This window comes from Oreochromis aureus, linkage group 9, assembly GCF_013358895.1.
Source record: "Oreochromis aureus strain Israel breed Guangdong linkage group 9, ZZ_aureus, whole genome shotgun sequence".
NCBI classification, from domain to species: Eukaryota; Metazoa; Chordata; class Actinopteri; order Cichliformes; family Cichlidae; genus Oreochromis; species Oreochromis aureus.
In genome coordinates, this window is record NC_052950.1 from 17,340,351 (window position 1) to 17,355,454 (window position 15,104).

Consider the following 15,104-nt stretch of genomic DNA (forward strand, 5'->3'; position numbering starts at 1 on the left):
CTGGAGAGTGAAAAAAACAACTCCTTGAATAAACTTTGGCCACAGTTCATTCTTGATTTCCCAAGTGCACTTTGCACTTATCCCTCTGGAAACTGCAGCCCATCATACAGAGAATGGACACAACCTGTCACTTTCTCTTATGGTCATAAATGACAGGTGGGCTGGAATGAGGGACAGAAGCAATAAGTTTGAAAGTGAAAGCAAGTAAACTTGCCAAAGTCAGAGCTAGAAAATGGAATGCCTACAAAAATGTCAAATATATGAGGAAGAAATAAAAACATATGTACTTTCAGATTGCAGATAGAAGTTTTAATTCATTTTTTTGGCAGAGCTGAGTTGAAAACGTTAACATTTTCATTGGGAGTGTCTCGGATGGACAGGAGTACAAATGAGTATATCAGAGGGACAGCTCTTTGGGAGGTTGAGCAGACAACGTTGGAGAGGTTAGAAAGCGGTGAGCGTGGAAAAAGAGGAGGAGGTTCATGGATGTCGTGATGGGGGGACATGCAGAGGTTTGGTATGACAGAAGAGCATGGTGGGCGAGATGAAGTCATATGAACCGCTGACTCGGGCCCCTAAAGGAAGCAGCCAAAAGAAGAAGAAACTGAACGCCTATGAGCATCATGAAGGGACGCCCCATTAAAGCTCACATGGGATTTTGAGCGAGGGCACTGCTGGTCTTTGCCAGTTTTCCATTAGATCAGTGGTCATTTTTAGCTTCTCTAATTATAAACCTAACCAGTGGATTTAAAAATCTCTAGCCATGACATTTTATGTCATTTAGTATTATGACTTTTAATAGAAACGTGACACTAGGCTGGGTCAGAAAAACAGCTTGGAGTAATTGAAAGTGATGTGGATCCCCAAACAGAATGTGATAAGGGAGCAAGTTCCCAGTAAATGCAATTAAGAGTTGATATAAATGATCTATGTGATGAGCCAGGTACTCCTGTAGTTAATGAGAGAAGAGGCTGTGATTATATTGGGACACAACACCATCCCAAACAAACAGCAGCTCACGTTTCTCACAGTCTTAATAGGTAAATACAAAACATCTCATTTACACACACACACACACACACACACACAGCAGAGCTCATCAGTGAGCCCACACACACATCCCTATCTCCCAGCTCAGGGTTTAAACTAAGTGATTTCTCCCTATAATCCACCCATACAGTAACCTAATGAGATTAACACTGTGTGTATGTCAGCTCAGGCCTGAACATGATTTATGGTTTTATATCCATTCCTCCTTTAATTTGTCATATCAGAAGCACATGCATGCACTTGTGTGTGCGCACTAACACACATGCGCAGCCCTTGTCTTATCCATGTGGGGGGTAACTCGTTGGCATAATGCATTCCCAGAAGCAGAATATTTGTCCCCACAGTGGCACATCTCTCCGTGGCTTTCACACAGCACCACAAGTTTGTCACACTCCTCATAGGTGAACACAAAACATCTCATTTACACAAACACATATATACTTGGTTCTGTTGGGACCATAATTTGTGTCCCCTTAGTGACAAAAGTCCTTATGGATGAGTGAGCAGTTAGGTAAAAGTCCCCACCAGATAGAAAAACATACGCATGAGTGCACACACACACACACACACACACACACACACACACACACACACACACACACACACAGGGCAATAGCCTCATCTAACAACCAAGTCCACTTGACTTGGAACTTAAAGAGTTTTTTTTAAAGATGACAAATGATTTGACAATGCAATGCACGACGCAGTTATACTGTCAAAAAGGGGCCATTTTTAAAATAACAAGCAGAAAATTTCTTGGCCTTGAGGACACAGAAATGAGGTTAGCTTTAATTTGAAATTGGGTTGAAGCAGTATCATGGCAAGCATGTTTGATCGCGCCTTTGAAATGGGATTATCAAACCCATTCAGATGGGCATTCCTCAGGCAGCCAGAGTTAGAAGTCTACCTCCTCCTTTTTAAAGAGCCAACAAGAGCTTTATGAAGTTTCTGAAGTTTTAAACTTTTTGCATTAAGTGATTCAGACGCACACACTTGCACGCACACATACACTCGTGTAGATGACGTCGCAAATATACTATATTCCCAATCACTAACCTCCCAGCAGGGCTGCTGTCTCCACTCCAACATACTTCAGTTTTAGACCGAGGGACGGGAGGGTGCAGCATTTCCGCAGCCAGCGGGTCTGCGTCATCTTCGTCCCGACCAACCCACTCCCCCACCACCCGAGGGCGCAGAACTGCGTTATATCCCACCAAGTTCTAAAACAGAAATGCATATTAAAACAGCAGGAAAGAGCAGACAGAAAGGGAAAGATTAAAATGAAAAGAAGCAAAGGTGGAGGTGAGAGGAGTCACAGAACTGCTATGAAACTCTATTTTAACACTGTGTACTTTTAATTCAAAAAGAAACCCTTCATTATTAAATAATAATGGAGTTTTTAAAAATAATAAAGTTCAGAAAAAGAGCAGAGTGTTGTCTGATATCTGCCTCCCAAGCAGCCTCTGTACACATTTGCACGATTCAGTGTGCAAAAAGCAAAACATTTATCCTCATCTTTCACAAAATCCAGAATGAATTCTATTGTCTCTGCACGATCTCAGCAGGTATTTAGTATTCATTCCCTGTTCTGTTCCACTGAAAAGAGGGAAAATCTCTGGACTATAAGCCAAGGATGTTGGACATGGTGCGCTAAGCAAAAAGTAAAGTCCCTGTCAAAACATATGCTGTATTTCTCATCCAGAGCCAACATTTCCAAAATCGATCTGTGCATCTCCAACCTGAGCAGCCGCTGCACTATTGTGCCGGGAGGGAATTTGGGCCAGGCGAGGACAAAGGCAGAGCGCAGACAAAGCTTTGCGAGTAAGATCTACAACGAAGCGGCAAGGGAGAGGGAGATGGAGGACATGCTTTACTGAAGTATCACTCTCAAATATCAATCCCATGAGATAGCAGTTCATCATCAGAAAAAGATGATGTCCGTGTTGCTCTGTTGAGCAAGTGAAAGTTAAGAAGTCTGGCTCTTTTATTTGATGTAGCATGAGTAATTCAGCAGGGGTGATGAGAGGAAGCTCTAACTAGTGTCAATATAGGAGTGTTTTATTTTCCCGGCTAGTTAATATCTACCTGGTCAAGCTCATCAGAGATGGCGATGCCTGAGGAAAGAAGAAAATGGTTTAAAGCACAGAAGCATCTAATACGGTTTAAAATCCCAGCTTAGGCTGCTTCTAAGCTTAGTGGTGAGCCTGTAAGATAAGCTGCTCTATCCGGTTCCTTCTCAGGATTAACAGTGACATTTACAGAAAGGTCTAGACTTTAGTTCTATATATTAAGATGTATTAAACGCTGCTGAGTATGATGTAAGCATGCATTCTGCTGAGTTGCAGCCACTCACTGCGCGACAGGCTCTCCAGGGCCTTGCCGAGCTTCTTGCTCTCCTGCAAAATGTGGTTGAGCTCATCAAAGTCCCTGCTCTCCCTCCAGTCCCAGGGCGGGTACTCGATTGACCGAGGCACTGGACATCACAGAAGCAAACATGCAATTTACGTCAGGGCTTCCGAAAGCATCGCAGATCTACTTTGTGTGCATATTATGAAATGGATGAGAACTGACCCTATGAAATGTCCAAATAACCATACTACAATCTGCAAACACCCCTGCTTAACTTTCTATTTGCCCAAACACGACTTTGTGAATTACTGCAGGATGAAGTGAAATGGAAACTTTGGCAGAAAAGTCACAGTGTGGCTTCCAGAGGCAGAGAGCTGACTGGACTGAGGCCAGGGGACAGTGTCTGTCAGTCTCTTTGATTAACAAAATAACTCAAACAGGAGCAGGAAATGACCCACATATGTTACTGATGTCCTGCTCGTGTCCCCTAGCAGCGCTCCAAAGCTTTTGGCGGTCTCACTCAGACATGCAAGGAGCAATATTGTTTTATAGAGGACGGATTACTCGTTCATCCATATCAAACGTTCTTATGCTCAAACACAGCTGGACGGAAAATCAACATCAAGTAACAGTGAAGACATGCCAAAAATGCCGGTTATCTACCAGCCACTCTTCAGTCTCTGAAAACACACTGAAAACTATAGAGAGGAATTTTGAAGTTTGAATGAAACTTATATGTCCTGACAGGTGCAGAAAGTGAGTGGTCTGTTTCCCCACAAATAAACTCGAGGGCGAATATTTGTCAGTGCCACAGCTACAATCTGCCATCCCCTACACTTGTTCGCTCTGACTAAGCTGCTTGGCATTCTAACAACTGTAAACACACAGCAAATTCGTCTGCCAAATACAGACAGGAGGGGGGGGAAAAAAAATCATTACTTCCGGCAACGAGTGTCATTCTCTTCTATGCGTGGCTCTGTGTGATGTGCTGCCCCAGCAAAAGGCTACGGTGTATCTTAATAGCTTAGATTAGGGGTTAGGAATTCAATTCTCTTTGGATCTGCCCATTAAACTATCAGTCAAGCACAAGTGAGGCCAAACCTTTTGCCAAACCATGCACAGAAAAGGAAGAGGGATTCATTTTGATCAGCGTGTGAGTGGACCTTTAGTATGTTTTTGACAGCTGTTGTGCCGGCTTCCTGCATACAAACTGTGCAATAATGATGAGAGACAGTTCTTTTGATTTCAATTTTTCATAAGCTGTGCATGCCAAAACACCTATGCATGTATTTTTAATGCGATTTGACGTTAAATCTAGCTTTGAAAGCTTCTTCCTCTGAAGGGGGCAACAGGAATGCTGCTAACACACCAAACCTTGATGCTGATGCGCAGTTCCCCCGTTCACTCGTCCTCTTTTATTGACTTCACGAGGTTCTCGTGACACCCTCATCCTCTTGACTGTGAGCAATGCTCCTAACAAAGTCTAAAATAGACTCGGTCTGGCAATGACAGAGCACGGCGTTACATTATTGAAGAAGTCTGTGGCGCCGCTTGATACCCATTTGACCTATTCTTATCGCCTCAATTGCCATACTTCATTCCAACACCACAGCTAAAATTAGCCCAAAAATTACCCCGGGAAAATCATTTTCATATATTCTGCATGAACCCAAGAAGTCTGTGAAGAATCCGTCTTTAGAGTGCGTAGAAGTGCACGGCAAAGTGTAGGCTATAATAGGTGGTCCCTAATAATGACCTCGTCTGCAGGGCTCTGAAAGGCTGGAAGGAGGACACTGGACTATACAGTGTGACTAACTTTAATTAGACATAATTATATCAAATTTAAAATGGAGATTAAAGTCAATGGAGCGTGTAATTGGGAAACAACCGATATCAACAGGTATCAAAACAGTGCTGCTTCACATTTAAAAATGGATTATGTGTGTCCGGGTGTGCCTGTGTAAGTAACATAACCAGCAAAAAATTTAAGAAGTGAAGATTGAATAAAAATTAAACTTACGGGATTTGGATTCTGGTGAAGGTGGAGAGATACTTGAAACAGCAAGGTCGCTCTTTGATTTTTTCGGTTTCTTTGGGTGAATTTGCCACGGCTTTTCGTAGTTGGTGTACTCCCTCCGAGTGTTTTTGTTTTCTGTCAGGAAAGAGTCAGAATTTATGTTCAGAAAACAGCATATCATAGGACTATTTATCATGAACTGGGGGTACTATGTGCAAAGGCAAATACTTTATTCTTCTTGTGTGTGTCTAACGCAACCATAAACGACAGCAAAGGACAGTAGACATTTATGCTAAAATGAATCAAGGGCAGATATATTAAACTCTTTTGTTTTTTGCGGGGTAGACAGTGAGTTTTGTTCGTCCAGGTCCGAGAGAAAGGCAGGGGACAGGCAGCATACGTATAATGTGTTTGCATGTGTGTGTGCACCAACCTGGGGAGCTCTGTGCCCAAAGTGCAGCAGAGCCTGAGAAAGCTCTGTGTAGCTTGCCAGGGCTGTCTTGCTTGGTCTGCAGGTGATCAATGAGAAAAGGGATTGGATGGTCTGGAGTCTCAGTTATCAATTTGGTCATCAACTCCTAGAGAAGAGGGCAAAGCAGAGAGCCATTAGAGCAAAGTGGCACTGCAACAAGAGTGAGAGAGCAGATCCAAGCCAGCGGAGTATCGGCCATGCTGATGCTGAGAAACACAATCAATCCCTAGAAGCATCCCAGGAGTTTTTTGGAGTTGAAATCACTCAAAGCAAGTGTGCGCGTCGAGCAAGTGGTGATTTATACCATGCCGGGTATCACAGTCTTTAAATAATAGAAGATGGTACTAGTTTTTCCTTACAGACATGGAGCAATTCCCTTCCGTGTCTATTAGTGAAACATGTCTGCAAGCTTGTTAAAAATCAGATGAGGCAAATAAGTATACAAGTAAATAAACACTGCAGCAATCAATGGTGTTCTTTAGCAGCCTTTTCGCTGAGTAACACTTGAAATACGAAGGACAATTTTTTAAAAATGCTCTAGAATACCAGAGAATGCAAAAAAAAGGTGTAAATTTTTTTTCAAGTTTTTCTCCAGCATCACATCTTGTGATTTTCCAAAGTTTGCAGCCTGAAAGTTTCATTCTGACCACGTGCACTTGCACAGTTGAGAAAGTGTTGAGCAATCGTTGTGTTAGTATTGTGCAGCCAATAAACTCCTGCCTTTATAATACACTTTCAGCAGGCCCACAGTGACATATGGGACTTTTCAGGGTATTTTGAGGGTTAGATTTCATTTGACTGATTTAGTAGTCTGCCGCTAACTCAGTAAATATTTGTAATATCTGAATAGTATGAGAAGGTGGCCCCTTCCTTTCTTTTTGAGCTGCAATTGACAAAGGTACACAGACTGATAGAAATTTTTAAAGTATGACTAGCGAATATAGCGCCACGGAGACCTGACTCAGTGCTGCACAAAGCTCCACGGATATGATGATGGCAGCCAGTTGTAAAATTCAATATATCACCCATGCCTAGATAGCTTTGACACTTTTAGATGTTAGAGAGGAACTTGGCATTGGCAGTCTGACAAATATAAGGTGCATAACCCTGTGAATGTCACAAAAAGTGCACAACTCCTAGTTGTGCACCTGACTTGGTGCACTGCAGGCTCTTCCAATCAGTTTGACACCAAAATGATAATTTAATCACAGCTTAAGTTAAAAATGGCAACTGCACAGACACAAGTGGTGTGCACAAGACTTCCACGGATGGTTGTAAATGTAGAAAGAGCACCTAGAGATTACATGTAAGCGTAAGGATAAACTCACATTTTTGACTAAGGACATTTTGAGAGAAAAGCAGCCGAAAAAGAAGAAGTGTACCTCAGAAAAAAAGAGGGAAAAACACACTGGTGGGAGTCACAGTAACAGGTGCTGAGGGTGGAGGCCATATATCACTCTGCATGCTAATTTCAAATCCTTCAAACGCATGATGGGAACTGCTTCAAACGAATGATCATGTTCAAACTAATCACGTCCCACCCATTTACAACACATTCCCTCCTTTTACACACTCACTGACAAAAAACACAACAACAAAAAAATATTAACACTGCCCAAAACACTTCTTAATACACTAGCTACGATACAAATGCAAGCGCAGAAGTGGGTTTTATTTCTTCACCTACAGAGTCAGAAAACCACAGAGCGAAACTCTTATATCACAGCTATAGGGAATAGCAGTCCCTTTGAAGATGATGGGTGCAGTGAAATGAGCATATGTCTGCTCCTGTCAGTGTATTTGTGTGTGCCGCTGCGATACGGTATGAGAATGAACTCTGTTTGACCAGTTTAAGCCAGTCAGAGCAGAGCTCAGGCTGACTTCAGGGTGACTACTGCAGTGAAGCAGAGAAGCCATTAGTGGACTGCAGTGAATTGGCAGTAATGTATGGATAAAATGAGTGCGTCTGTGTGTATGTGTGTGTTTAAGTATTTGTGACAGGATATACTGTAGAGTTGCTTACCTAGCAGAATTGTATTTTCCTACGCTTTGATGGCTGGCATGCATTTGCCAATGTGAGTTTATTTGTATATGTGCGTGTTGTTGTTTTTTTAAGAGGCAGAGAGAGGATAAAGAGAGCCTGCCTGTGTGTGTATTACAGCTGGCTAGTCTTGGCTGCACTATGTGTGCTCAGAAAGCTAATCAGGTAATTGGTCAGGGGGACATTCCTGCTCTGCCCCAGTGTCTACAGCAGCTCTGACAGGAAACAGCATGTGAATGGATAAACAGGGCGCATGCTGAAATGTCTCTCTGTACAGGCCTAACAACACAGGCAACTCACGCCACTGTTTGCAGGAGTAGCACCACATGAGAGAATAGCGCACCAAGAGTTTAGCAAAGCAGCGCTCCTCACCATAGTCTAACAGTTTAAAACCTCTAAAAATGGCACTAGGCAAAAGTTGTAATTACTGCTTAGTAGTTCTTGTGGGTAATTTAACTAACTTACCAACAGGAGGTCTATTACTGAAGGTTGTAATTTGGAAGCAAATGATGAGAACTCTGTTAAGTGCCCCAAGTGTTCATTTCTTTTTGCAGGGAAGGGGAAAGGGAAGACGGTTCTTAGTGGGATGTGCGTTCATGAGAAGGAAGCGATGATGCAAAGAAAGAAACGATCCCACAGCTTGCAGCTGTGCATTCTGCACACGTCTGTACTGTACAGCACTCTTGTGTCAACATATATTGATTGCATGTACTACAGAGTGTTCTGCTTCCAGCATGACACATGGCTGTTTAATGAGCTAAAGCACCTCTTCGTCCTTTACCATCTACAATGACAATTGTAATAAGGCAAAACCTCACACTGTAGATCCCACTAAATCTGCACGGTGGATATGCATGCATTTGCATTGCTCACGTATGCAGCAGAGCAAAGTAACCGTGTCTGACACTTTCATGTTCTATGGTAATGAGCTGCTTTAAATAACACCAGTCTTGTTTTGATAAGCACATGCTGTTAGACGGGTAATCACATTTCCTTCGACAGGAACCACAACAAGATGTAGACTCAAATTTGGGTCAACATTTTTCTGTGCAAGCTGTGCAACTTTAATACTATTTGGTTTGGACTTACTTGCACCAGCAGAACATCATCCTTAACGCATGGTTTTATATGTGTGAGAGAGATTTAAAGAGTGCCCAAGAGTTTCGGTTTTAGAAGCGGTGATCTATAAGCAGGCCAACAGGTGGCGTAAGCAACTGAGACAGTGGAGTCTCAGTTCGTATCTGTGCAGATGTGTCGTTTGGCGGGATATCTGCGTGCCCCAGGCAGTATCGTTCGGTCACAGTAATTGACAAGCTGTCAGCCAGCCAAGAGACACCCATGTCCTTGGAAGCTCTCGAGGACTCCCTCCGGGGACAACAGCAGTCATGATACGCTCACTGATGCCTGATACCCCACAACTTAAACAAACTCCCTGAATTAAAAGTGGAAAGAAGTCGAAAATAAAAGAGGAGGGCAAAGAGAAAGTTCTGGAGGTCGTGCACGAGTAGCAGACTGAGACAGTTTTGACGGTGGCATTGAAAGAGGAAAAGAAGAGAGAACTCAGGGTGGTGGGTAAGGACAAATCTTCAATCTCTGGTGACACAGAGTATCCACCCTGCTCAAGTGTCGGTTGCAGTATAATAAATTTTGCCAGTCCCAAGAGGTTCTTTTCCATTTGTTACCTTGGACACTTGGACAATGATTTCTCTTGTGCAAATCAAAGACGGAATCGCAAAGAACACGGACAAGAATAAAAAGTAATAAAAAAGGCTGAAGTAAAGAAAAACAAAAAAACCCCACCAGATACCGACAGAGCCAACGCTGCTTCACAAGCTCTGTGAGTTAAGCGACTTTGCCTAAGCCTTAGTTCTTTTTTGTCAACCTGTGAGCTGATGAATTTCCTCCTCAGCCATTGTAGACTCCTGGTGGACTATTTGAGCTATGGATTTATGGATGCGAGGAGACACTGAGCCTGCAGCACACAACACTTACTCTGCATGAGTCGGCTTTCTGTGATGCCTGTGTTCCAAAGAGGAAGTATATCTATTCACATATCTACTGAGACAAGCGCAGTGTATCTGTATTGCAAATATGAGGGTAGACATAAGAGGATTTCAGCAGTATAGAGCACATTTACACATTTTATTTCAGGCTTGTTTGAATAAAATCAGTGTCACCTTCAGCATATTCTGGACTTGCAGAAACAGCTCCTCCAATACTCCCTGGAGGGCTCCCTGTCCCTGTCACCTATAGAAGAGGCCAAAGGCTGCCAATGATTTACCTGCTCTTTCTGTTAATAAAATATGTCAATGCAAAGTCATATCACAGGTTACTTAAGGTGACATCTGAGTGTCTTTATAGTTCAGAGCCAACGTAGGTGAAGACAAGCACAGGGAAAGCAAGAGACATGCCGGTGGAAGACATCCAAACCCTGAATAAGCAGGAAGGCAAGAGCAGAGGAGATCATGTGGAAGAGGAGACTACAGGAGAGGCAATGTCACCTGGCCAGACTGGCACCAGCAGATAAAACTCGTCACAAGAGCTGCTCTCGTCTGCCTCGCTGATATGCACCCTTCACTTGCTTTGTCCTTGCGGAGTATTTGCTGATTATGTTTGACAGGTTTCACTGTAGGGCCCTGTTGGATTGACAAAATTTGCCACAGCAATTTTCAATCAAACATCTTCCAGTATCACATCTTTCCCTTTTCCATTTGCATTTCTTTCTCCTACAGTTTAATTCGTGCTTTTACTGTTCTCTGTCACTTCTGCAACTAGGGAGAGCAATTATTATCACCCTCTATTTATTTATGTATGGCTTCCGATACTGTTGGATTGTTTGAAGGCACTGAGAAATAATCGTGTAAATGCTAATTTGCTTATCATCTTTTTGGTAATTATCTGTGGTGCTTGATGGGTTCCACAGGAACAGATTTATTCACAACATTCATACGTGGCTTAACCTTTTCAAAACCTACATGACGAACTTTCTGCTGCACAGCAATCAAGTAATTAAAATAGAAAATGAAACAGAGGCATTGCTATGACTATTACTGCTTTCAATGGTACAGCAATTGACAGTATATGTTCTTATAAAAACCTGAGATCTGGCTTAATGGGAAGCTTTAAAAACCCTGATAAGGAATTAAACAAAACTAAATTGGAAAAAAATTACTCTCATGTCTTTACTCTCAAACCTCATGTGACTGTATTTTGTGTTCTATCTGAGGAAGTTGAACATTTTTTTCACAAAGCTCTTCTTTGCAAACTTCTTGGGTATCTTGTATATCTTTTTAACTACACATCAACTTCACATTGAGTCACAAGACTACCTAGCGTTTGGAAATCATCACTGAAATCAGAAGAAATGAATTTTATTTACTAGGCTCACTGAACACTTTGTTAGGGACACTTTGCCCCATATTGCCCACACTACTACACCACCACCACCTGCCTGAACTCTTAATAAAATCCAGGATGGACTCATGCTTTGATTTTGGTTAGACCAGCTTCTACCAGCTGAATGTTGCAGTAGAATCTTCTATTGTTCAAAATTTTGGTGAGCTCATGTGTCAGTTTTTCAACACAGTGTGGACTTCTGCTGTTTCATTCGGAGATGGTCTCCTCTGTTGCTTTCCTATCAGCTCAAAGCAGTCTGGCCATTTTTGGCTGATCTCTGGCATCAACCCGCCATTTTCACTCAAAGAATTGCTGTTCTTTAAGTATCGTCCCAATTTTGCCACTTTTCTATCGCCATCACTCAAGGATATCATCCACGAGCCAGCTCTACGTCAACAGTGTGTAGATTAACCTCTTCATAATAACATACTGTATAGCACAATACAATTTGGGACAACTAATACTAGTTAGAGCTAAAGTTGGGAAGACACAGAATGAGCACTGTGGATTGTTTCCGCCATCACTTACATTAAAGTTCAGTTGGAAATGTAATGGACAAACAGCCAGGCATCCATTTCTTCCATTTATCAAATTTGGGGTTGGGTTGACTGATGTTTTAAGATAGAAAAAAGTGTTTTTATTTCTGCTTCAAATGGACTTTGTCTTTGCAACATTTAAAAACACACACGTACATTATAGAAATACAGTATGAGCACTGATAGTGTCTGGACACTGTACACACATGGTCATTAGTCACCAGCTGAACAAACAGAGGGCAACTGTCAAGGCTCTTTGTATCACATGATCAGCTCTCCTACACCACCAGCATGACTATCAGCTTCACACATCAGCCCCCAGGATCAGCGGGCTGTAAATGGACGTGATATCTTTATTAGCATGCACCAGAGCCACTGTACTCTCTCTCTCCTGATTGTTTCCTGTCTTCTTACAAATACAAGCATACTCCTTCCCCCTGCCTAACACTGCACGCTTTAAGTCTTCCTCATTTTGGACTTCACTCATCGTGTCCCTGCTTGATCTTCCAGATATCACAGAAATGCTTTACCTTCCCTCTTTGTCCCCATCCTGCACTCCCTCAGGACCAACCTGGCCTTGGGCCGTGTGTTGAGCCGCCTGTCTCGTAGTAATTACTCTAACTGTGCCTGAGGGGAAGCCGTGTTAACCCGTGCATGACCACACATCTGTCACACCAAGTTACCAAACTCAAGACCATCACAGAGTTTGAAGAAAAAAATAAAGTCTAATTGATACGGATGCTGCAGCACTTTCTCTGGAACATTATGATGTAATTTAACCAATCCTAACCTTCTCTCCCCTGAATTTTGATGCTGTTCATTTGTAAATGAATCACTTACCCTACCAGCCACACATCAAAAGGGAAAAAAGGCTTTGTTTCAATTTTCTCACGGTGTCGTAATAAATTACCAAAGGAAATCATTTTATTCTTAATTGACAGGTATTTACCAAGCCTACACATTTGCTTAAAAGGATTCAAAATGAGCAGATCTGTGTCTGCATGCTGTAATAACCCACCAACAGGTGTGCATACAAATGGCTGAAACTACAACCAAAAGAGCAGAAGATGTAAGATAACGAGCATACCCGGATTTATGATCAAAGACTCACATCTCATACTGGACTGTATGCAATATGATATACAGAGTGTTTTTGATAATTAATGCTAAATATTTAATAATGTCCACTGTTGCATCACCAGTCTTTAGGATGATCATTCATTAATTTTTGCTTCAGGTCAGTTTGGCTAAGTGACAGACGGAGAGGTTTCAATTAAGTTACGGAAATCCAAAATAAAGAAGGAAAAAAAGGTGTTAAATTGGATCACTTTCCAGCAGGAAACACAAGGAAAAAACATATATTTCATCTTTTAAGCTATGTGTTTTCTTTAAAGTTACAGCCTTTGTAATTAATGATACATTTTTGTCGTTGTTCTTGTTTATTCGACCTAGATGAAACAACACTGTAATGGATGAAGTAACATTTATGTTTTGTAGTCCGTCTTCTGTATATTGTAGTTTCAATATGTCACACTGGCCTATTTTACAAGTGCTCTTTAAATGACCGTAACTCTGTTATCATTTGTGCTAGAGATGAAATTTAAACAGCTTTGGAAAGAATAGAAGACAAGTTTTATGGGAATATTTGCTGTAAAAGAATCAGCTCCACCTGGATTTTACCATGTGCTCATCACATGATCTTACTCCTCGACCATTTTGATCTAAAGAGAAAATTCAAATCGTTCCTGAAAGATGAGAATTATTTTGTAATTTTACAGCCAAAATTACAAAACACGTCCAGGTGACCTGTATGATACTTGGATGATAAAGGATTAAGGAGTCTAGTCAGATTCTCTGAGCACCGAAAGTCCTTTTGAACTTTTCTTCACAAATTTGCTTAACCCCATGACGTTCTCGCTCAAAGTGATTAGAAAAGGAGGTAGGAGGTCATTTTTTGGATTATTTGACTGTACCCTCTCCCTCCTGTCTGCCACATCCTGATTAGTCTTCCCCCCCCCGCCTCCCAAACACCTGTTCCCTATCTGCCAATTACTCACCCATCTCCCATCAGTGAGCTGCTCACTGCAGGATGTGTGCTGTTCCTGTATGTTCCCTGTCAGATCGTCTTACTTTCACCACGTCAAGATTTCCAGGCATTTCTTAGTTTTTCTTGTTTTCTAGTGTTCTTGTTATTTCTCATGTTTAGTCATTGATTTTCTTGTGTTTGACCTTTTTGGGCTGTTTTATGGATTTGCCTTTTGCCTGCTCCCTACTTGGACTGTTTACCTTGCTGCCTTCCTTGTTCCTATGATCACTGCTTATTTTTGACTAAAAATATAGACTTTGGACTTTTACTAAGCCTCCCCTGTGTTCTCTGTTCAAGTCCTTTCCTCTCTCGTTGTTACATTGCAGAAAAGGCTGACCTTATTTCCTGTTGAAAAGGAAAAATTAAGTTGAAAGAAAAGAAATGACACAGTAATCCATGGCTAAACTGGATGTTCAAAGAATATCAATTATATTAATTCCTGATCTGACTGACCTATGATACACATTCCTAAAAAATAAGACTAACATTCTTCTATGTTCTAATTTATAGTTAATTTAATGATTTTCCAAAATATACTGTTAATGGCATTTTCTAATCATTTGAATGAAAACTTGCAGTCTTACAAGAAACCACATGGATGAAGGCAAAAACATGGATATTGGCATGGCGAGTGAAGGTGAGACAGAGGTTCTACCTCTGTAGGACGGATGCTGTTTGGTTATGAAAAGTATGACATGGACCAGAAAACTGCACTTTGCAAATTATGACTTACATCAACTCAAATACCAAGTAGTCCCACACGCATTAAACTGTGACGCACTGTGTTCTTTTTCTAACTTCGCTCGGTGTTTCACTATGGGAATCGCCTCGGCGTGACCAACTATTGAAGCTCCAATGACACCACGTCTGTCTCTGACAGACCTGTCGAGCCGTGCTCAGGGCTCCGCCCCCTCATACTAACACGGCCGACCAGCTCCTCCTAACTCATTCCAAGCAGATTTCTTTCCATGCCTAAGCAAGGAGGGAAGTGTTGGTGAAACACCTCACTCTGTTATCAAAGAACCAGGGATTACGTTAAGTAACCCAACGTTCTTTTTCTAACTTCGCTCGGTGTTTCACTATGGGAGATATGGCCCACTCCCGGATTGCGCCAGCTCCCGAAGCCACACTCCAGTACTACTCCAGGATCTCAGGTC

General features: G+C 41.9%; 1 protein-coding gene across 2 annotated transcripts in view; it reads right to left on the bottom strand.

Moving 5' to 3' along the window:
• The window catches only part of c9h8orf34 (chromosome 9 C8orf34 homolog), a 70,607-nt gene that overhangs the window by 48,241 nt on the left and 7,262 nt on the right, over nucleotides 1–15,104 (bottom strand). For both annotated transcript variants that reach the window (XM_031750004.2, XM_039617190.1), the window contains exons 2-6: nucleotides 5,850–5,994; nucleotides 5,420–5,551; nucleotides 3,404–3,523; nucleotides 3,136–3,164; nucleotides 2,107–2,270 (exon numbers count right to left, since the gene is read on the bottom strand). In XM_031750004.2, coding sequence (XP_031605864.1) covers nucleotides 2,107–2,270; nucleotides 3,136–3,164; nucleotides 3,404–3,523; nucleotides 5,420–5,551; nucleotides 5,850–5,994 — 590 coding nt within the window. The remainder of the gene's footprint in view (nucleotides 1–2,106; nucleotides 2,271–3,135; nucleotides 3,165–3,403; nucleotides 3,524–5,419; nucleotides 5,552–5,849; nucleotides 5,995–15,104) is intronic.